At 52.3% G+C, this 23,042-nt stretch overlaps 2 protein-coding genes across 6 annotated transcripts in view; one reads left to right on the top strand and one right to left on the bottom strand.

The window, feature by feature from the left end:
- Positions 1-8,184, bottom strand: part of S100PBP (S100P binding protein) — a 15,809-nt gene extending 7,625 nt beyond the window's left edge. For 2 of the 4 annotated variants that reach the window (XM_066638512.1, XM_066638515.1), the window contains exons 1-3: positions 7,056-7,092; positions 2,957-4,082; positions 1,022-1,131 (exon numbers count right to left, since the gene is read on the bottom strand). In XM_066638512.1, the coding sequence (XP_066494609.1) occupies positions 1,022-1,131; positions 2,957-4,008 (1,162 nt within the window). In that variant the 5' untranslated portion in view covers positions 4,009-4,082; positions 7,056-7,092. Of the gene's footprint in view, positions 1-1,021; positions 1,132-2,956; positions 4,083-6,789; positions 6,856-7,055; positions 7,093-8,098 lie in introns of those variants that run through there. The other 2 variants (XM_066638513.1, XM_066638514.1) reach the window with 2 other exon arrangements.
- On the top strand, positions 7,123-23,042 carry YARS1 (tyrosyl-tRNA synthetase 1). 2 transcript variants are annotated; one of them, XM_066638510.1, is made up of 14 exons: positions 7,123-7,206; positions 10,067-10,159; positions 11,419-11,565; positions 13,368-13,543; positions 15,720-15,849; positions 16,339-16,419; positions 16,791-16,883; positions 17,624-17,759; positions 18,811-18,896; positions 19,917-20,052; positions 20,487-20,584; positions 20,762-20,955; positions 21,784-21,925; positions 22,410-23,042. In XM_066638510.1, the coding sequence occupies exons 2-14, from the start codon at positions 10,103-10,105 to the stop codon at positions 22,518-22,520; spliced, it is 1,587 nt and encodes a 528-aa protein (XP_066494607.1). In that variant the 5' UTR covers positions 7,123-7,206; positions 10,067-10,102; the 3' UTR covers positions 22,521-23,042. The 2 variants fall into 2 exon arrangements, with proteins under 2 accessions (XP_066494607.1, XP_066494608.1); XM_066638511.1 differs by lacking the exon at positions 7,123-7,206 and adding an exon at positions 8,290-8,428.

The following is a 23,042-nucleotide window of genomic DNA, read 5'->3' as shown; positions in this document are numbered from 1 at the left end:
CAGCAGCTGGAGTCCAGGTAGGCTGCAAGTGTCCCTCAGTCTTCCACTCAGAAACCCAGGAATTTTGGGAGGACCCTAAAGAGAATGTTCAAGAGAACATGGACTGCTTCTCAGAGTTCAGGCACTTTAGAGTGACGTCCGTCTGTGTGCAGGAAGAGGGTGTCTGGCCATTGGGTGCCTGGGAATCTGCCGTGACCGCCTTGTGTACCCCCTTGCCAGCCGTCTCCACTTGCCAATTCCAGGCCTCAGGCCACTTACGAACGTGCATGTTTGTGCTAAGGAGGAAATGGCACACGTGTGCCACAGAAAGCCAGGATGAGCAGCTTCAGTTTGAAGCACCAGGGATCTCAGTTCGGACTTGACACATTAACCTGAAAGCATGGTAGAAAAAAGGGGGCCCTAGTCAGATTCTTCCTTCTGATCATGCCATTGCTCCATTCGCAAGATGAGACAGCCCAGCAGCAGAACCCAGGCACACTGCACAACCAGCAGGGCCTCTTTGCTGGCCCAAGAAGCCAGGAGGAGTTCCCTTCAACTACCCCTTTAAATTCTGGACAACTCGGACAACGGGAAGGGACCCCGAGGAAGGGGCACACCCCACCACTGCCCCTCTCCCTCCACTCCCCTTGCACAATGCTCTCAGTGCAGATTGCTCCATAAGGTCAACTCACAAGTCTGAGCTTGGGTGGCCTCAGGTGCTTCCCCTCCCCCAAACTCTCAGTGGTGTATTGCTCCTGCTAGGATAGAACAAGGTCATCTCCTGAATGGGCGGAACGAAAAAGCAAAGGAGAACCAGAAATGTGATGAGCAAATATGAGGGAAGGGAGGCTGGTGGTACAAACAGTTTTGGAGACCGGAATCAGGACAGCAGCTCATACTGCACCAAGACTGCGCAAAAACCACACTCAGACACAGAAGCACAGGTTACAACGTCAACTCCAGCCCACCAGGCCTATGTGGGGGGAGAGGCAGGAAGCAGTTATGAATTTGGGGACAGGAAACCCCCCCCCCCACTGCTTACCTAGGACAGGGTTGCAATGAATGTGGGCGAAGACGGTGTTGATGTAGCTCTTCATGCTCCCCTCCAGGTCTGCCTGGTTGATGCGGATCTGCTGCTTAGGCCTTGTGGGGCTGGAGAGGGGAGAAGAGTGAGGGGGACAAGTGGCTCATCTTGTGCACAAAACCCCAGGAGCTGAAACTCCCACCTTCTGGGCGCAGGTCCGATTCAGGTTCATCAGCAGTTCTTCGGTTCAGACATTAGCTAGCATGGGTCTAGCAAACGGTATTCACCTCATCGCACAGAATTTCTTCACACTTTTGCTGGCATATAACCCTGCGTGTGTTCTTCTAACCATTTCTGGATTTTTAAAGGGTTTTGACAAACAAAACGCAAGCCAGTTTAAAAGGGGGAAGATAAGATAAAGTACAAATTGCACAATTGCAAGTCGAAGGCCGGATTACTGAGCCGCTTGCTTTGAACCAACCATCACTATGAATGTTGAGGAGTTCAGCACCAGGCAACCAAGAGATCTGAGGTTCAGGTTAGGTTCAACTCCAAAAAAAACCCACCACCTGACAGAAAGAGAGGCTAAGACAAGGGACCAGGACCCCACAAAGGTTGTTCCTGGGGCCCTGCAAAGGTTTTCCTGTTTTTTTTGGGGGGGGGGGCTGCTCCCACAGTCCCTGGAAAGTCAGAAGCCTCTCACACTCGCATCCGCTCAAGTCCAAACACAACATGTGAAGTGTGATGAAAACATGTTGAACAAGAAGGCTTGGAAAGGCTGGTGGGAGGCGAAAGAGGGAATATGTCTATTTCACGATTTTTTAAAATAATGGGTTTCCCCCAAGATAAACTGGAGATGAACTACAGCCAGGCTACAACTTTATCTCTTAGAAGAGTAGATGGGGGATATTGAGCATATTTAGCTGCGCCATAATCTCCAACTCACAGCGTAAGCCTATGCGTATCTACTCAAAAGCAAGCCCCATTGAGTTTGGTGGCCAGTTCCGAAGCTTCAAGTTGTCACAGGCCACATCAGACCATGGACACCCCTTGACACCACATGGAGTCCCACGGGTGTGTGACCACTCTGAAGTGTGAGATATCTGGTTTTCAGGAAAGGCACGTCTCTAGCCCTTGAAGTGAGAGGAGCAGCATTTCATAACCAAAAGGGGTGTCCTGGGCCATGCGTGCTGTAGGTGAGGTCCCTGCGGCCCTACAGAACTGGAAATTGTGGCGACAACTTGGCAAAGTGATGGGAGAGAGAAAAAGAAGAGAGGAGGAAGTCGCATTCAGAAGACTAAGCAGAGCAGCGCACAAGGCAAGCACAAAATGAGCATGTTGAGTTGTTTTTGAACCACACAGGAAGAAAGGGGTCCTTCATTCACGTGTGGACTCCACCTTACATCAGTTCAGCAGTTGGTTGTGTGCTTGCTACCACCTACCACAGCACTCTCCAAACTGGAGACCGCCACATGCCAGACAATCCTTCCCCAGCGCAAACGGAGCTTACTGTTCCACCAGGAAGTCTCTCCTGTGCTCCTCCGATCGCCCCCAACTTTCACGCTGGCCAGCCAAGCCTGGGGCGATGAAACTCAGAAGTGTCCGGCCGGTGTGAAGACTGGGGTGATCGGAAGTGCAGAGAAGAGGTTCCCGGTGGAACGTAAGCTCTGTTCACCCGAAGGAAGGATCACAGCAGTCACTGGATTCAGCTCATGGGCCAGGGTTTGGCACCTGCAGATCTAGTGTAAGGCGCAGGGAAGCAAGTCAGGCCTTGTCAAAATGTCAGACACGTACACACCCCAGAAACCAAAGCATCAAATGCACCCCCACCCTCAGAGCTGCAGACGTGAAGCTTTGAACAACAGATCACACGGAAGAGATAAGAGGAAACAAGGCCCAGTACAGCCAGCCCCACATGAGAAAGCTGCGCAAAACAGCAAGAGACATCCTGACCTCTTTGGACGGTTGGTGCTGGGATTTTCCACGCAGTCTTCACTTTGGCAGCAGGCAGAGTCCAGACGCAAAGTTGCAGCCTCCCGAAGCAGGTTGGCAGGGTCCAATTCTCCCTCACTTTCCCCTGGCGGGTGGCCTACCCTCTCCCCTCCCAGCTCCTGGACTATGGAAGCCTGCTCCTTCGTGGACCCCTTCGCCGTCACACTGGTTGATTCCCCAGCTGTGAGCCGGCCAACAGCCAAGACGTCTTTCCCTGCCTGAGTGGCTTCCTCATCTACTAGCACAGAGCTCTTGCCCTCCTTCTCTGGGCTCATGGAAGCTGCCTCAGCTGGCACAGCTTCTGGAAATGCAGGACTGCTCGAGTCCTGAGGGCCTCCGTGCAAGTGACTTCCACGCTCTGGAGTCACAGCACTGTCCCTGCAAGCCGGGTTATCACTGCAGAGGTCTGAAGGGCCAGCTAGAAGGAGGGGTTCAGCCCTGATTGTCTTCTCTAGGCACCCAGAAATGCTCTGTCGCTGTGCAGTTTCAGGGGCCATGGGAAGGCGGCTGATCTCCAGTTGCTTTGCTTTTGCTCCAAATATTACAAAAGGTGGAAAGGGGTCCACATCATCGTCTGGATCATCCTCTAGGAGCTTTGCTTCCGCTTCCGGGGAGAGTCCCAAGGGCGAGTCTGGCTCCTCCCCATCCGAGGGCTCCAGCAAGGTGGCGTCCAGGTCACTGTCATCCTTGAACCTGCTGGCAGTCAGTGCACAGGCTTGGGAAGCTGCTCTGCTACTTGGAGAGGAAGAGAGAAGGGCAGGCTGAGGCACCGCCTTTTGCGAAGGAGGGGGCGAGCCGCACAACCCCTCCCAGCACTGCCTCTTAGCGTCCAGCTGCAGAGCTTGGTCCCCATCTTGGAAGTCCTGAAGGGGCCTTTTGTTCCTGGAAACTGAATCATTGGAGAAAGTGACCTTGAGGGAGCCACGCAGATGGAAATTGCGGGAGCAGAAGCCATTGAGCGCCATGATGCTGCCACTCTCCTGGCGCCTGTCCCCCTCCGCTCCCTTCTGCATTCCAGACCAGGAAGAGCTCAGGGAGGGGAGTCCTACACTCCAGCCCCTTCTTCAGCCAACGCAGTTTGAGAGGCCTGCAAGAGAAAAGCAGAAGACGACAGCTGAAGAGTCTCTACACTCTGCTCTCTTCCCCCTACCTCCTGAGACAGTCACTTCTACCTTGGGGGAGGAAGCCCAAACACCCACCCACCCCTGCTGCTTGGATGACTTCCCACCCAAAGCTTGCACCAAAGGCAGAGGTGAGTTTCAAGGAAATCCAGGAATCTTGTTTCTAAATCAACAAGATTACGGCCACTGTGCAAGTCTGAAAACCTCCCCTTTCCACAAACCAACCAGTAAATGCTTACAAGTAAGGTAAGGAGAAGGTTCATCCTGTTATATGTTCCAAAGCCTGAACTTCAGGGATCTTCAGGGATACCACGTCAGATCAGTCAAGGGTGGGATCCAAGCAGATCACCATTCTTCCCCCTAAAACAGGCTTAGTAGGAGCCTATACCTTGCATGCTTATTAGGACAGCAGCAAGAAAAATGGCAAAAACCCATTGCAAAGTCAAGGATGCCATCCTAAGCATATGCCGTCAACTGATGGGGAGGGGCTGTCAGTCACTGGCAGAATTACGGACAGTCCTGGACTGTCTGACTTTTACCCCGACTGACTGCTTGTGCTCCTGTTCAGAGCTGCCTGAGGAGAAGGTGACTGCTGGAGAGGGGCGAATGGACCCAGTCCCAGGAAGGGTCCTGGCAAGGCACCACTGTAAAATTTTAAGGAGGGGAGCTCCCTTCTACATGGAGGCATTTGCGGCTTCATGGGCTCTTTGACAACACTGGACCCATAGTCAACAGACAATATTTCACTGTGAACTGATAAGCACGTACCAATCCTCTTTCCAGGTCTTCAGATTTTGGAACAGACTGCAAAATAACAGCCACAGACAGCAGAAGAAAACAGCTAGAACAGTGTTTCTCAAACTGTGGGTTGGGATCCACTAGGTGGGTCACAAGCCAATTTCAGTTGGGTCCCCATTCATTTCAATATTTTATTTTTAATATATCAGACTTGATGCTACCATGGTATGTGACTGCACTGGGGGAAATGTTACAGATCAGTACTTTTAACAAGCTACTACGTATTTTCTTTTAACAATGATAGTTAATGGGAGTTAATCATGGGTAGAAATGCAGTCTAGGATTGTTAAAATTTTTCCTGCTTGATGATGTCACTTCAGGTCATGACATCAATTCTGGTGGGTCCTGACAGATTCTCATTCTAAAAAGTGGGTCCTGGTGCTAAATGTGTGAGAACCACTGAGCTAGACCAAGGAATATCCAATTTGCCCCCACATCTCAAATGTATGGCAAAAAGATTTCTTATAAGTATCAATAATGTCAAGTGAGTACAAAGAAGCCCTCCAGAGATTGTCACACTCTCTCAGCACTCATAAGAACTTAAGAAGGGCCCCGCTGGATCAGGCCAAACTTCCTGTATCTCACAGTGGCCCAACAAATGCTTCATCAGTGAACACACTAGATCAGTGGTTCTCACACATTTAGTACCGGGACCCACTTTTTATCTGTCAGAATCTGTAAGGACCCACTGGAAGTGATGTAATGACCAGAAGTGACGTCTCAAGCAGTAAAATTTTTAACAATCCTAGGCTGCAGTCCTTCCCACACTTACTCAGGAGTAAATCCCATATACTATCATTGTTAAAAACAAAAATTTGAAATGAATGGGGACCCACCTGAAATTGGCTCATGACCCACCTAGTGGGTCCCGTCCCACAGTCTGAGAAACACTGCACTAAACAGACACAACCTGTGTAACCCATGATGAACTTTTCCTCCAGTAATTTGTCCAATTCCCTCTTAAAGGCATCTAGGCAAGATGCCCTCACTACTTCCTGTGGCAGGGAGTTCCACAGACTAATTACACGCTGGGTAAAGAAATATTTTCTTGTCTGTCCTAACTCTCCCAACACTCAACTTTTGTGGCTGTCCCCTGGTTCTGGTGTTGTGTCAGAGGGAAAAGAGAGTCGCTCTCTCCCAACACAAGCCACTTTCAGATCTAAAAGGTCTCCACAGAGCAGAAAAGTGCTGATCCAGTGGCAGTGAAGAGGCCCAATTCCATGCTCAGGACCGTCAGAAAAGGGCTTGAGAATAAAACGGCCAATACTACGATGCCACTGCAGAAACCAATGGCAAAGCCACACCTGGAGCTGAGCACTGAGGGCCCGATCCTGTCCAATTTTCCAGTGCCGGTGCAGCCATGCCAATGGGGCGAGCGCTGCATCCTGTGGAGGGGAGGCAGTTGCAGAGGCCTCCTCAAAGTGTGGTGTCCGTCCCCTTATCTCAGGGATGCATTGTGGCTGCACCGGTGCTGGAAAGTCAGAGAGGATCAGGCCCTGCGTCCAGTTCCGGTTGCCACAATTCAAGGAAGGGGGGGAACTGGAGAAGGCGCAGAAGACAGCGAGCAAAGTGCTGGTGGCCTGCACACCACCCCTGTGAGGAAGGCTGCAGCGCCTGGGCTCCTGTGCTCTGCCACCCACCCAGGCGGAAACAACTCAGAGGCCTCGACTGCCAGACCACCTGCTCTCTGCAGCTGTCCCTCCACACACACACACACACCCCAGGTGGGGGCTCCCCCCCACACACACACCCCTGGTGGGGGCCCTGCAGCCTGGAGGAGGCTTTCCCTCCTGCCCCAGCAAGGCCTCCCTTCCCCCCAGCGGGAGAGGCGCCAGCGGCGTCCCCTCGCCCCTCCCCGGCTGTCAGGCAGCGCACCTGCGGGCCCCAGGCAGGGGCAGGGCGCTCCCAAGGACGCCCCCGGAGCCGCGGAAGGAGACGCCGCAGAGCTTCCCGGGCCCAGCGAGCCCCCCGCGGCAGCTCCGCTCCCACGCGCTGGGGCCGCAGGCAGGCAGGCAGCCAGTCCGGGGCGCCCCGCCTCTTCCCGCGGAGGCGCCCCCGTCCCACGGCGCGCCCCCGACACGGCACGACCCGACCCACTCGCGGACGCCGCCACCCCCTCGGGAGGAGCCTCGCGCACTCACCGGCCGCCATCTTGGCTCTCCCGCGGCGGAGGGCGGGGCCGGGCGAAGCCACGCCCCTCCCAAGGCTGCCGGCCGAGCGGGCGAAGCCCCGCCCCCACTCGACGCTCCTCCCTCCGCGGGCGCGAGGCTGATGCAAGCGGGGAGCCGGCAGGTGAGTGAGTGCGCGAGGCGAGGCGAGGCGAGGCCGGGGTGGGGTCAGGGCAGCCCGTCCGGCGCCCCCGAGGCGTCGCGGTCAGCCGCACTGAAGGCGGAGACGTCGGGGGAGAAGGGCCGCTCCGAGGCCTGCTGGGCCTCCGTCCCGGACACCCCCCCTTCTGTGATGAGCAGCCGCTGGGGGGAAGTGTCGTCATGACCCGCCCCTGACGTCACTTTCCTGCCTCATGACGTCACTTCCTGTCCTCAGCAGGCACCTGCCTGCTGCTCAGCCCACTGGGTGAAGCGGGCTCCTAGACTTCTTCTGCAGGCAGGGCTATGTTTCCCAGGCACTTCCTGGCTCTGGTCGGCGCCCGCCTTGTCTCTGCAGAGCTCCCCCACCTCTTTGCCTGCAGGCCCCCCTTTGGCAGCGGGCTCACCCCCTGGGGGCAAAGGAGCGACTTCCCCAGGGCTTTGAGTCCCCTGACAGGCAGCAGGGGCCAGGGGGTGCCTCCTCCTCCACTCCCTGGCACCATAGTGCCAGGGCACCGGGCACCGCAGCCACGGGGGCTGTGCTTGTGCAGCCCCACCTGGGTGTCTTGCCCCTGACCAGGACGGGGGGGGCAGCCTTCCCGCAGCCCACCATAGACCTGTACAGCTTGAGCAGGGTGACTGCAGCTGAGCAGGGACCCCCCCCCGGGGGTGCCCCCCAGCTGGGGGTATGCCAGCTGCCATATGGTGACTGTGTGCTGGCACGTTCCAACAGCACACCATCTGGGCCACTGGCAGAAAGGCCTTCCCATGTGGGCTCCTGCAAGGAGCAGCGATTTCTTTGGAGCTGTCACAAGTCACCCCACTGCCGCCGCTTGGGCTTGCAAATGTCCCTTTACCCCGGCAGATGAAATCCTTACCCCTCCTTAGGTAGGGTTGGGCTGTTAGTCCTGCTTTCGGCTGGGCCACAGACAGGCTGCGTGAGGTGCATCCAGACTGCAGTGGCAGCGTTTGCACTCGCTTGGACTCTTTCCTTCCCAGCTGTTGCTGCTTCTCTCTTTCGTTTTTTCTTTTTCTTCTCTGTTGCATCATGTTCCCCTGTGACCCCAATCTCACCCTGGAAGTAAAAGGCCATGATTAAGTCATGTGCTCGTGCAGCTTTGCCCCAGAGACGGATGAGGGTGCAGAAATGTCTAGATGCCATAAGGGCTGGCAGTTTATAACTGAATCTAATAGTTTGTTTTCATAAGGTGAGAAGGAGATGTTTTGGTTTAATAACATAATAGATTTCGGCCCAACTCCTAACCCACTTTCCAGCACTGGCATAGCTGTGCCAACGGGACGTGTGGTGCGTCCTGCAGTTGGGTGGCACTCATGGAGCCCTCATCAAAGTAAGGGAATGTTTGTTCCCTTCCATCAGCTGCATTGCTCTTATGTCGGCACTGGAAAGTGGGTTAGGATTCTGCCCTTAGGCACAAGGAAAGAAGGGATGTTTTATCATATGTGGTGGACATGTAAAAAAAATGCAAGTATATTGGAAAACGGTAAGGAATCTAATACAAGAGATTGTTGGATTTAGGATACCGCTGAAACCAGAGTTATTTTTGCTTAATATTACCTTAGATATTATAAAGAAAATGATGTGTATTTAGTTATTATGATATTAACTGCTGCGAGGATTTTATATGCTAGATACTGGAAGGATATTAAAATTCCAACGAAAGGTGAATTAATAGAGAAAATAATGACTGTGGAGGAAATGGATAGACTTACAGAGATTTTGGATCAACAGTGCAGATAGAGCAATGGAGACCATTCTATTCTTGGTTGAAAATGAAGTTGTAGATGTATAAGATAGGGCATTTAGATGAATGTATTGTATGCATGATGTATTATATATGATATGATAGACAAATGATATTAAGAGGCTAAACTAGAAGAGGAACAAGACTAGAAAATATGTATTGACTGATTAGATATATTGATATATGATTGCCTGCACCCTCCAACGGCGTGTTTTTGTGTTGTGTATTGAGTTTGTGTTTGTTATATGCTTATTTACGTATATTTGTTATATATATATTTACAGTCTCACATAACACCAGAACCAGGGGACATCCACTAAAGTTGAGTGTTGGGAGGGTTAGGACAGACAAAAGAAAATATTTCTTTACTCAGTGTGTGGTTGGTCTGTGGAACTCCTTGCCACAGGATGTGGTGACAGCATCTGGCCTGGATGCCTTTAAAAGGGGATTGGACAAGTTTCTGGAGGAAAAATCCATTATGGGTTACAAGCCATGATGTGTATGTGCAACCTCCTGATTTTAGAAATGGGCTATGTCAGATGCAAGGGAGGGCACCAGGATGAGGTCTCTTGTTATCTGGTGTGCTCCCTGGGGCATTTGGTGGGCCGCTGTGAGATACAGGAAGCTGGACTAGATGGGCCTATGGCCTGATCCAGCAGGGCTGTTCTGATGTTCTTGTTTTGTTTTTACTTTGGAAAATTTAAAAAAAAAAAAAGGATTCTGCCCTTAGGTAGGTGCAGGGAGCTCCTGCATCCATCACCTAAAAAATAAGGTAATTGCTGAATTCCAAGGAATTCTCTTCCAGTGATGCCCTTCCCTTATTACGCCCCCCCCCCCCCACAAAACAAGTATGCTTCTGGTTCAGGTTAAGTGAGAACAAGAAAGGTCATAGGCCTTGCAGACCTCTTCTTGTTTTCTAACCCTCTTTTGCTGTGGGAAAAGGGAATTCTGCTTACACTCCTGGGAATGTCTTGCAATTAAGCTGAAGGGGGAAGAATCTATGCTATTCTTCCTCAGTGAGGCCAGCTGCTCTGTGCTTCTACCTATGTTTCCTTGAATAATGTGTATTTTGTTCAATTTCAGTTCCTCCATCTTGGTAGGTGAGCAGCAGCTGGAACAATGGGGCACGAGCTGACCGCACAGGAGAAGTACCACCTGATCACCCGGAACTTGCAGGTACTGTTCTGGGAAGAGCGAAGAGCTAAGCTCTTGCACTCCATCCTGGAAAACGGCAGAAAAATCCATTCTTCTGGTTGTGGTTGTCATTTCCTGTGGTGCCCAGTTCTGTCTGACAGCTTAAATGTGGGGGGAAGAGACAGCAAAATCACATGACTATTATATTAGGACAGTTTTTGCTATTATTATTATTACATTATAATAATATATTATATTATGTACATGTTCTTGGAGCTTTACCAGAGAAGAGAGGGCAGACCCCTGCCCCAAGGGACTTATAGTCTAGACCAATGGTTCTCAAACTTTTTAGCGCTGAACCCACTTTTTAAAATGACAGTCTGGTGGGACCCACTGGAAGTGATGTCATGGCATCATAAAGAAGGAAAATTTTTAACACCCCAGTACAACAAAATTAAGTAAATTAAAAGTTTAAAATAGGTGTAAGTTTTAAAAGATTATTTAAAATTAAGAACCCCCCCTACACTCCTAAGCAGCTGTTGATCTGTTTAAAAAAAAGTTTCCCAAACATCTGAAAGGCTGCAAACTATCTGCACTTGACTGGGAGTAAACCCCATTGAATATCATTGTTAGAAGCACGTGCATAGAAGCCTGTTAAAGGTATGGATCTGTAACCTTTCCAGAAATACAGTCATATTTCAGGGTAGAATCCAGTCTAAAATATTAACCTATTTTTGCCCAACCCACAGGTATGCACATTTGATCCCTGTTGCATATACGCAACATTGGGCAAAACTGGTTTAAAAATAGACATTGAAATGAATGGGGGCCTGTCTGAAATCAGCTTGTCCTGTTTGATCTAGACATTAACATGAGGAAGGCAATGGAGAAAGGGGAAGGAAGTGGGCTAGACAGGGAGGAGGTGTTGGCCCTTTTCTGATATCCAACAGAGGAAGAATAACAGTCCCTGGGGCCCACCCCCCAACACTGTCTCTTCTCTGGTGGCTGTTGGTTGGTGTCTATGCCCTTTTCTAGACTGGTTCCCCCCTCCCCAGGACAGAGAGTTGTCTTGTGTTTATTTTACTGTATAAACTGATTTATCAACTCTTTTGCTGAAAAGCAGTATATGCATGTTTTTAACACTACATGTACACTGTTATTTCTGTCAGTGTCCTCAGGCTTGGTTTCTGAGGGAACGGGGAGGGGGGTTTGTTGATGCATCACAAAAATGCTGAGCTCTCTCACTCCCACCGCCCAAGTGCTTGCAGTAAAATCTCTCTCTCTCTCTCTCTCTCTCTCAGGAGGTTCTCGGAGAGGACAAGCTGAAGGCCATCTTGAAAGAGCGGGAACTGAAGATCTACTGGGGGACGGCCACCACGGGCAAGCCTCATATCGCCTACTTTGTGCCCATGTCCAAGATAGCTGACTTCCTCAAGGCTGGATGCGAGGTAGCCACAGGTTCTGCCTGGCACATGCATGATCCAGTTGTAGACCAACTGACACGGTGGGCAGGCAGGCCATGGCATTTCGGAGACCCTTAGAAATGGGGGGGGGCACAGGGCTCTCTGCATGCAGACTTATTGTACATGCATGCATAGGCACCTAATTGTGGTCCTTTTTCAGTGTGGGCTGGAAGGGCCACCCAGTGTTGGGGCATGGGAGAGCGTGTGGCCCGCAGTGGCTTTCCTAGCTTAATTTGCCTGCCATTTCTTTCTGTTGGGAAAAATAAAGGGGTGCAACTGGGGAGCCACAGGGTGCCTTGTGGTCAAACTGGCTCATGTGCTGGTATGGGGGGGCATTCATGTCCAGAGCAAGGAACTCGCTCGTCTCCCACCCCAGCTGTGAGGGAAGGGCTTGCAGTGAAGTGGAGCCGCGTTCGCTTTGCCTCCAGGTTTCACACCCAGTTTCTGACGTCTCCTCCAGGCAAGGCTTAGCAAGGCAAAGCTGCCTTTGCTCCCCTCTCTTTCCCCGTCTGCTGTGTCCCACAAGGGAGACCACCCACAGTCAAGTTCTGTAGGGATCCCTGAGACTTATGGAGCTTGTGGCTGTGACAGGAAGGCCATGTGGCTTTCTGGACAGGAGGGTCATTGGGTGGATTGGCCACCGTTATTAATTGGGTTTAGGAGAACAACAACCTGACCTTACATTTGCTGATTGGGCAGCTGAGTCCCCTGGTTAGTGAGGGGACAGACAGCATGCACGGGGGCTCTCAAGCATTTTACTGGACAGAGCTGTGACCTTTCTTCTTCTTCTCCTCCTCCTCCATTATTATTAACAGTATTTATATACCGCTTTTCAACTAAAAGTTCACAAAGCTGTTTACAGAGAAAAATCAAATAACTAAATGGCTCCCTGTCCCAAAAGGGCTCACAATCTAAAAAGATGCAAAAGAACACCAGCAGACAGCCACTAGAACAGACAGTACTGGGGTGAGGTGGGCCAGTTACTCTCCCCCTGCTAAAAAAAGGAGCACCCACTTGAAAACGTGCCTCTTACCCAATTAGCAGGGGTAACTTGACCAAAGGGATTTAAGGTCACTCCCGCAGCTGCTTGCGTCTGTTGTTTTGCTCCCTCCGACAGTCTCTGTATGTGACTGGATTTACCCAGCACCCTGAGGGTTTGAGAGAGGCAGTGGAGTCCAGAAAGTTAATGTCTATAGTGTGTCCAGTCAGGGAGCAGTGAGTTAGATGTGCCAGGGAATTATTTTGTTTTGAGTTTGTCCAGGTTCACTTGCTATATCTTCTGAAGTTCTGCCCTATGGGCATGTCCAATTCCCAAGCAAGTTAGGAGCTGCTCGTGGTTTCTCCTTTCTCCATATCTTGTCTTCCCCAACCAGTTCCTCTTCATGTTTTAACTCTTTATCTTTGTATCACTGGTTGCGACATCAGAACTTTGCTGCAGTCCTCCTGGACTGTTGTCTCTGCATTGCCAGATCAGCTCTTCTCCACCTGAATGGACGGAAAGCTCTTGAAGCCCGCCTCCTTCTGCCTGGCTTTTGTCTCTGTGATGGCAGCAGAAATGAATGGTCCTGGCCTTGAGATGGGAGCAGACTTGGGGCAAGGAGAGAGATACCAGCACAAGGGTCCCCCCCCCCCGTCATGCTAGCAAGTTCCCACTTGCGTGTTCTCATTACCATGTACAGCTGTGGGAATGCAATCCAGTGTCTTCTTGAAAGGCGTTGGAGGGGGACCAACGGCTGGTGTCAGCTGTCTGGAGAGATGCTGACTGAACGATCCTTCCTTCCTCCCAGGTGACCATCCTGTTTGCTGACCTTCACGCATATCTGGACAACATGAAGGCCCCGTGGGAGCTGCTGGAACTGCGCACCCAGTACTATGAGCATGTGATCAAGGCCATGCTGGAGAGCATCGGGGTGCCATTGGAGAAGCTCCGATTCGTCCGTGGGACTGACTACCAGCTAAGCAAGTAAGACTCTTTGGTGGGGAAGTGATGGGAGAGTGCAGTGGGGGAAGTCAAGAGACCAGGAATCCCACTCCCCTTGGCAGAGAGCGCTGGGACCTCTTCAAATGTTTACGTTTCTACTGCTGAGAAGTAGCTCTGGCCCGCCAGTGAGGCCGATTGAGATAGGTGACATGCGATGGGTTGGCAGGAAGCACCCACCTCCACTAGGAAAAATGGAAAGTCTTGTCTGTTGTTGTTTTTAAATATCTCATTTCTCTCATTTAAGAAGAAATTTCTTCCTGAGTTGCTGTTGGGGAAGGAAAGTGGGTCAGTTTCTAAAAGATTTGTTCTTCAGCAGACGTCCTGCTGTTTCTTGGCATGACTGCAATCTCATGTCTGAACCTGGCAAAACCTGATTTGTTCTGAGCAGGATTTGTGAGGAAACTAGGTTATGAAACTGGGATTAGTTGGCAGCGGTAGTAGAAAACGTCTTTTCCTTGAGAGTGGGTTTGGGACTGGCAAGCATGTGGCCCCAAGGCTCTGGAGCATTTATGTGTCTTAACCATGATTAAGCTGTGGTCTAGTGCAATATCCAAACCCAGGATTGTGTTCCAGTACACTCTGTGTCTGGGTGGAGATTTGATCTCTGGTTTCCCATATCTAAAAATGTTTCACGGTGTGGGCTTTTAGTTTAATGTGAAGGCAAGGCAGGTGGATGGTAATGAACACATCAATCACAGTATTTAGAGGTGTTATCGCAATGCTCTTTAGTATGGTGGCGGGATGGGGGAAAGAAGCCTGCAGACTGTCACAGGCTTCTGCAAAAGTCCATGAAACCAAGAGCCATTAATTCTGGAGTTTAGCATTGCTAGACATTGATTACTAGTTACGTGACTTGTGACAGCCTTGTCCACGGGGCAGCTGCCTGTACTTTTGGTTGGATGTACCCAAGGAAGTGACCTGGAGGCAGGAAGTTTCACAAAGACCTTCCTGGGTTTGCCCCTGGAAACTGAACAGTGCAGACTGTACAGCCCAAACTGATCTTGCTGTTTTCCTTGCCAGCCACGTGGATGTCTGTGGGAACCAGTATATGCCCCCAAAACTCCATGCAGGCGTGAACTGAGAAGCTTGACATCACCACCTTAAAGCAACCCTTCTGATCCTTTGGGGGAATGTGTGGGTTTGACCTGGGGGAGCCATGGGAGAGTGCGGCTTGAAGGTGGGGGCGTGGGCTGTGGTGGTGTTCCAGTCAGGCATTTAGGGAAGGCCCATGCCGGACCTGTGATCCATCCATATCGCCAGTTCCAAGCTCCCTGCAGATTATGCCTCTCACGAGATTATTGGGCTGCCTGTCTGTCTGGGAGAGAGTTCCCACTCCTAAGAACATAAGAACAGCCCCACTGGATTAGGCCATAGGCCCATCTAGTCCAGCTTCCTGTATCTCACAGAGGCCCACCAAATGCCCCAGGGAGCACACCAGATCACAAGAGACCTCATCCTGGTGCCCTCCCTTGCACCTGGCATTCTGACATAGCCCATTTCTAAAATCAGGAGGTTGCACATACACACCATGACTTGTAACCCATAATGGATTTTTCCTCCAGAAACTTGTCCAGTCCCCTTTTAAAGGCGTCCAGGCCAGACGCTATCACCACATCCTGTGGCAAGGAGTTCCACAGACCGACCACACGCTGAGTAAAGAAATATTTTCTTTTGACTGTCCTAACCCTCCCAACACTCAATTTTAGTGGATGTCACCTGGTTCTGGTATTATGTGAGAGTGTAAAGAGCATCTCTCTATCCACTTTATCCTTCCTGTGCATAGTTTTGTATGTCTCAATCATGTCCCCGCCCAGGCGCCTCTTTTCTAGGCTGAAGAGGCCCAAATGCCATAGCCTTTCCTCATAAGGAAGGTGCCCCAGCCCAGTAATCATCTTAATGGCTCTCTTTTGCACCTTTTCCATTTCCACTATGTTTTTTTTGAGATGCGGCGACCAGAACTGGACACAATACTCCAGGTGTGGCCTTACCATTGATTTGTACAACAGCATTATAATATTAGCCGTTTTGTTCTCAGTACCTTTTCTAATGATCCCAAGCATAGAATTGGCCTTCTTTACTGCCGCTGCACATTGGGACGACACTTTCATCGACCTGTCCACCACCACCCCAAGATCTCTCTCCTGTCCCCTCTCCTCAGGGAATACACACTGGACGTTTATCGGCTCTCCTCCGTCGTCACCCAACATGACGCCAAGAAGGCTGGCGCTGAGGTGGTGAAGCAAGTTGAGCACCCGCTGCTGAGCGGCCTCCTCTATCCAGGATTGCAGGTATCTGCAGGTCGCTTGGCGGGTGGGGGGGGTCAGACTCCTGCCCTGTCTCAGAGTGTGCACTGACTGCAGCGTGAGGGGGCTTTTCTCTGCGGGCCTCTTCCGAGTAGGTCTGCCTGGCTCCTTCTCCGACGGTCGCTTGCCACCAAGCAGAGGCCTGGCATTGTGCAACTTCTGTAGCTGGTCGTCAGCACAGGGCTTAGAAGAAGGCTAAGTGCTTCTTGCAGGCAACCTTTAGGGTGAGGGCTTAGTTTTCAAATCCAAATCTACACTAGGAAATGGTCACGTTTGAGTCGGGAAGCGTTTGCTGCAGTGGGCATGCCGTGAGTCCTTAGAATGAATGTTAGGAATTCTTCTTTTCTGTTCAGTTGGCCTCTGGAATTTGCCACCACAAGACATGGCCGTGCTCAGAGGCCAAATTAGTGGCCCTGCTCAGATTAGTTGGTTACAGAAAGCCCTTCTACTCATCCTGCTTGCGTGTCCCTGCAGGCGTTGGATGAAGAGTATCTGAAAGTGGATGCCCAGTTCGGAGGAGTGGACCAGAGGAAAATTTTTACCTTTGCGGAAAAGGTGAGAGGCGGAGCTTGGCTGGCCCCACGAAACCCCACAGTCAGACTCCAATGATAACCTGCCAATGCAGGTTGAGATTCCCATCCTCTTGTTTTCTGTCCTCGAGACATTTGGGGGCCCGGTGGAGAACCCAGCGGGAGCCCCTCTTCCACTGATTCCTGTGGAGTGACAAGGACTGTCATCTGCCCAGGCCTCTCTGATGGGAGAAGGGCATGGTAGCCCCCCCCAGGCAGAAGACGAGCAGGTGATCTGCTCTAGGGCCCCTGTTCCTTTTCTGCAAGGGGCTGCTCTCCCCCTATGTCCCCAACCAGTTTTTTGAGATTGTGGGTCCAGCAGTGAGGAGTTTGGCTTTGTTTTGTTTTTCCTTCCAGTATCTTCCCGCGGTGGGCTACACCAAGCGCATCCACTTGATGAACCCCATGGTGCCGGGGCTGACGGGCAGCAAAATGAGCTCCTCTGAAGAGGTTGGTACTCGAATTGGACTCTCACCTCCAGCAAGCAAGTCCTGTGGTGGGAAGATCCCCACTCCCAGCTGTGCCCAGTTCCCTTCCCTGCCTGCCTGCGTGACGCCCTTTCCTTCTCCCTAAGCCCTGCTCCCTACCCTCCTATGGGGCTGGTGGGGGGGAGAGTTGCTACTGTGTTTCCCCCAAAATAAGACACTGTCTTATATTTTTTTTGGCTCAAAAAAACACACTAGGTATTATTTTCGGCGTAGGTCTTTTTTTTTTTATGTACAACAATCCACAGTCATTCATGTACAAAAATATACCTTACAAAAATATCCTCTCAGCACCCAGGAGGATGCCTGCCTGCCTACTCAGAAGTCAGTTCCTTTATAGTTAATGGGACTTACTTCCTGGAAGGTGTGGAGAGCCTCAGAGCCCAGGGTTGCCTCGCTTGCTGCTTCCCGCCTCAGCTCCTCCTCAGCGTCCTCTGCCCAAGGCAGCACTGCAGGCGCTTTCTAGGTGGCGTGAGGGAGTGCAGCATTCCAGGTCATGTTGTCCTCCTGCCCCACCCAAGGACTCCTCCCGCCCCTTGGCCCTGATCACAACTAGGTCTTATTTTCTGGGTGGGTCTTATTTTTGGGGTCTCATTTGGATCCCAGCCCAGCAAGTCCTGTGCTTGCTCCAAATGGTCTGGATGTGGAACAGCTCCGTGGCTTCTCAGTGGCTAGTTGCTGGAACGTCCTACTTCTCTCTTCCAGGAGTCAAAGATCGATCTCCTCGACCGCAAGGAGGATGTCAAGAAGAAGCTCAAGAAGGCCTTTTGCGAGCCCGGAAATGTGGAGAACAACGGGGTCCTCTCCTTCATCAAGCACGTGCTGTTCCCACTCCGAGCAGGTGAGGGGCTCCGGGCCAGTCTGAGGTCATCAAAGCCTGAATTTGCAAGCCTCGCTGTTGGAGAGGGGGTCCCTGATCCCTGAGCTGGAAAAGGCATTCACCTGAGGCAGCAGAGGAGATGGGGCGCCCACCAAACTCACATGAAGTCGAGCATGACCTGCATGGTGTTTGGAAAGTGCAGCTGCTTCCAGAGTGCTGATGGTAACCTGTTGTTTGGCACATGTGACCCCGTTGTGGTTAAATCGGCACTGGCTCCCAGTTGGGTTCTTAAAAGAGTTTATCTTTAAAGCCCTAAACAATTTGGGTCCGACGTACCTCAAAAGCTGCCTCCTCTAGCCAGATGCCACTTCTCTCTGCTGCTGGAGGTGTGGATGATGTGAACTCGGGGCGGGGCCTCTTCACAGGTGGCACATCCCACCAGTGACACTCTTGCCCCCTGCCCTGCCGACATGTTGATGCTCTTCTCTGTCATTTTGCTTGTATTACACTTTCGGTTTTTGTGGTGCATTTTGGCTGCTGCATCTTTTCTGCCACCAGGAGCACGTTTGGGGGAGCAGAAGCTCAGCCCACAAGTTTATGTATAACTTGAGTAATCTCGTCTGATCTTGGAAGCTAAGCAGGGTCAGGCCTGGTTAGTACTTGGATGGGAGACCGCCTGGGAATACCAGGTGCTGTAGGCTTATACCATGATCTCGGAAGCTAAGCAGGGTCAGGCCTGGTTAGTACTTGGATGGGAGACCGCCTGGGAATACCGGGTGCTGTAGGCTTATACCATGATCTTGGAAGCTAAGCAGGGTCAGGCCTGGTTAGTACTTGGATGGGAGACCGCCTGGGAATACCGGGTGCTGTAGGCTTATACCATAGTCTTTCGAGACTGAAGGTTGCCAATCACCACCAGTTAGAATTTCCCTTTTGAAAACTACGTTTCGAGGGTGTCAACTCCTGTGGGTGCACAGTACCACATTTTCATGGAAGCTTGTGGGATTGAGTCCTGTTAACACCAACGCCCAAGTGTTTCATTTTCTCCCTCCATCCTGTGCCCCTTCCCCAGAGTTTGTAATCCTTCGAGATGAGAAGTGGGGAGGGAACAAAACCTACACCAGCTACCAGGACCTGGAGAAGGACTTTGCTGATGAGGTAAGGAGCAGGTCTGGGGAGGCCTCAGGGTTCTCTACTGCCCGTTTGCGTGTGTGTGTGTGTTTGAGAGAGAGAGAGATGGGCCCTTCTTTGAGTTGCTTGTCTCAGTTCATGCCCCTGCAGGAGTTGTCTGGCTAGCCAGGCTTGGGCATGTGGCCATGGGGAAAAGACTTAACCTATGCGTCTTAACCATGGGCAGGAGGTCCGGTCTAGAGGGTTGAGCCTCCAATTGCCTGAAGATAACATCTGAAGGTCGCCAGTTCGAGGCCACCGTCACCATGGACGGTGAGACCTTGAAGCAGCTGACAAGCTGAGCCGAGTTATTCCACCTGCTCTTCGGAAGGAGCTGCTTGTCAGCCTGTGTGGGAGGAGGCCAGAAAGTGATAACAGACCGCAAAAGTTCCATCTGAAATGTTGTGTGGTTCTTGAAAGATAGAACCTTTCTTTAATTGTAAAAATCCCTACGGGGGTTTAAACAGCATGCCTATGTAAACCGCCTTGAATTAAAGTCTGAGGAGAAATCTGACGACCAAGAAAGGCGGTATATAAATACCTGTATTATTATTATTATGTATCTGCTGGCAAGTGAGGAGACCAGAAAGGGAAGCAAGTATCGCAGGGAGCGTCTGGCCTTGGAATGGGATGTTGAACCCCCCAAACGCCACCTCGGTAGCCATAATGAATACAACCCAGAGGCAGTTTCATCTATGTGCTTTTCTGCACAATTTGAATTCCCCTTTCTCTTAGAAAAAGCAAACCCGTTCTGTCTGGATGGCGCTACAGTCCACCAGGAATGGCCTCCTGTGGGAGACCCGTGGACACAAGTGGTGGTGCTGATATGTTCTCGGCTGAGTCTCCCTAATTTCCCTCAGCAAGATACCAGGGAGGTTCCTGCTGGGTTGTGCCCTTTTTTGGGGAGTTGAGGAACAGGGTGGTGCCGGGTGGTGGTGGTGGGGAATAGAACTGCCCTGTGGTTGGGAAGGCAGGACGCGCCCGATCTGTCTTCTTTCACGGTGGCAGGTTGTCCATCCGGGGGACCTGAAAAGCTCGGTGGAAGTGGCCTTGAACAAGCTGCTTGAGCCCATCCGAGAGAAGTTCAGCAGCCCCCAGATGAAGAAGCTCGCTGTTTCTGCATACCCCGACCCATCCAAAGCAAGTAAGCACCCCAAGGGACTGGCGGGCATGACCTAACAATAGCGAAGAAATAAACTAGATGCCAACCAGCTAAGAAGGATCGCCCACCAAAGACTGAGCGCAACAACCGCGTTCTTGCCATGAACTAAAAGACCAGTGTGTTGGGCGATGGGCTTTTGATCAGCTTTTTCCTGAGGGTTGGTGCCGCCACTGAGAAGACCGACTACTAAATGCCTTGCACACTCCGTGACTTGGAGAGAGGGCTCTCTTGACAGCTAGAGTCTGGGGAGGGGGGCTGGCAAAAGGTGCCCATGTTGTCCCACACAGTTTGCAGCTCAGCTCAGCAGTGCTGTCTGCCCGTAGATCTGCCCCTCCCAGGTGTCTGCTCTCCACCCCTGCAGTACTTGGTGAAAACACAGCATCCCGAAAACTCATTCATTCCGTCTCTTCCTACAGAAGCTGCTTCCAAGGGCTCTGCAAAGAACTCCGACCCCGAGGAGCTGGTGCCGTCCCGGGTGGATCTCCGTGTCGGGAAGATCCTCAGCGTGGAGAAGGTATGAAAGCTGACCCCTCCCCCAAGCCCTGGTGAAGGTGTGCACAGAGTTGCCTGCCTTGGCAAGCTCTGCTGTCTTGCTTTGCTGAAGCGTGGGAGAGCACAGTGGGGATCCTGTGGGTGGTCCTGCTGCTGCTGCTGGTTGGGCCTTGATGCCCCTGTCCTGGTGTCCCCCCAGCACCCCGAGGCTGATACGCTGTACGTGGAGAAGGTGGACGTGGGGGAGCCTGAGCCCCGAACCGTGGTCAGCGGCCTGGTAGACTTTGTGCCCCGGGAGGAGCTCCAGGACAGGCTGGTGCTGGTGGTCTGCAACCTGAAGCCCCAGAAGATGCGTGGGGTGGAGTCCCAGGCCATGCTGCTCTGTGCCTGCAGGTTTGTGGGGGGGGGGGAGCTGGGGGGACTTGAGCTTATTGTGGCACAGAGTGGGGAGCGCCCTGGGGCTGCCAAATGGATCTGCCTTTGCTGCGGGGCAGAGAGGGGCGTGGGCGGAGGAGGAGCTCTGCTGCTGCAGGTCGGAGTCAAGGCAGTCCAGCCTCCTGTCTCCCATGGTGCACACCAGGTACCTCTGGGAAACCCCGAATCAAGAGCAGGGAATGGCTCTTTCCTGCCTGCCGCTGCCACCCTGCAGACTCTGGTTTCAGGGCCTGCTGCTGCTGGAGCTGAAGGCAGCACATGGTTATCACAGCTCATCAACAGATCCGCCGTCCTCCAGCTGGTGGAATCCCTTTTCAGAGTCATCTGAGACGGTCGCCACCCCCGTCTCTGGTAGCCCCCAAGTCCAGAGGCTCTGTGTGAAGAAGTGTAAAGTGTAATCTCTTCTCCTCACATAGGATTCCTGGCTCCTACAAGAGGAGAAGGGAAAAACTTCTCTCTGCATATAATTGTGCACCGGGCCTGGTTTTGGAAGTCCCCACTCACGCTAAATGGCCTGTTTCCTGGACTAGAAAGCCTGAGGCATTGTGGCCGTTCCACGCAAGGGAAGGGCTGCAGTTCCCTGGTGGCTCTGATGGTCTGCTTGTGTCCCTTTTCCTGCTCTGCAGTACCCTTCCTGACCTGCAGGTGGCAGGCAGCCTGTCTGAGCCTTGCTCCTTAGACCATCACCTTGTCTGTTGGGGTAGGAGAGAGGCTGGCTGAAGCCGGCTGGCCTTTGGGTGCTTTCCACCAACGTGTCTTTTCTTTGTCTCTCCCCTCCTTCTGCAGCGTTGGGGAACCCTGTCAAATAGAACCCCTCGACCCCCCGGCAGGCTCCTGCCCCGGAGAACGTGTTTTTGTGGAAGGCTATGAGGGCGGCCAACCCGACGAGGAGCTGAAGCCCAAGAAGAAGGTCTTTGAGAAGCTGCAAGTAGGTCACAGGTTCCGGGCAGGTGGACTTGATACCTCAAGTGGCCGGTTCTCGGTGCTGGGACCCAGAGCAGCTTCTCCTTCCTGCGGGTGGGTGGGTGGATTCCCTCTCAGTGCTGAAGCCCACGCAACTCCACTGCCGTGACCGTCATCCAGGGCTTCTTCTGCCACCCAGAGCGCCTGGCAAGAGTGATGCTTTTCAGAGGAGGGCCTGTGCTCTGGTTACAGGGGCAGACGAAAGGGCTTTTAAGGGGGGGGCATGTCCCAGCAGGGAGCAGTCTGTCTCCCTCCCCGACCCCCCACCAAAGCAACATAAATGTGCGCAGTGTAAGCAGTGTGCTTTTAACATTAAGCACGGCTGCAAACGTTTGCTCTGCTTGCTGCAAAATTTTATTCAGCTGGGGGGGGCTTCACCACCTCAGTCTAAGCTGGGGGGTCCCCTTGACCACTGGCAGTGACCCTGCTTGTCCTTGTTCCCTCCCCAGGCCGACTTTCAAATTTCCGGCAACGGGGTGGCTCAGTGGAAGGGAAAGAGCTTCATGACCAAGCTGGGCACCTTCACCTGCAAGACCTTGAAGGCGGGCAGCATCCGCTAACCGCATCATCCTCTGCTTGCGCGCCTGCCCTGTGCCAGTTTACTGACAGCCCATTGATCATCCTGCACACTTCCATGGCGCCTGCACCCAGTCCAGCTGCACCTGACCCCTGAAAATGGAGAGGCAATGGAAAATGGAGCTTCCAGACTTGGTGGCGGACAAACTGGGAGGGGGTCTCTAGCAGCAGGCACGCTTCCATCAGGCATGCACCAAGAAATTTATTTATAGGGGAAAGAGCCATTTGCATGGTTGCTGAAGAAGCCATTTTCCCTTTGGAGCAGCTGGGTAGGGACTGCAGGAGTGTGTGGCATCCTCAGCCTCTCCCTCTGCTACCAGTACTGATGTGATCTGGTCCTGTCTTCAGAAGAGAGAGATGTACTCTTCCAACAACTGCTGTACCTGCCCAGGCTGGTAACCTTGCGGGGGGTGGGGGGTCCTGCGGGACTAGCAACGGTTCTGTTTCTCCCTGATCCATTGAGTTCTGAAGTCATCTGTACTGAAATAAAGTGTCATCCCACCATG

This window comes from Tiliqua scincoides, chromosome 10, assembly GCF_035046505.1.
Source record: "Tiliqua scincoides isolate rTilSci1 chromosome 10, rTilSci1.hap2, whole genome shotgun sequence".
NCBI lineage: Eukaryota > Metazoa > Chordata > Lepidosauria > Squamata > Scincidae > Tiliqua > Tiliqua scincoides.
Note: the sequence above shows the minus strand (reverse complement) of the source record. Positions and strands in the feature narration are given on the sequence as shown.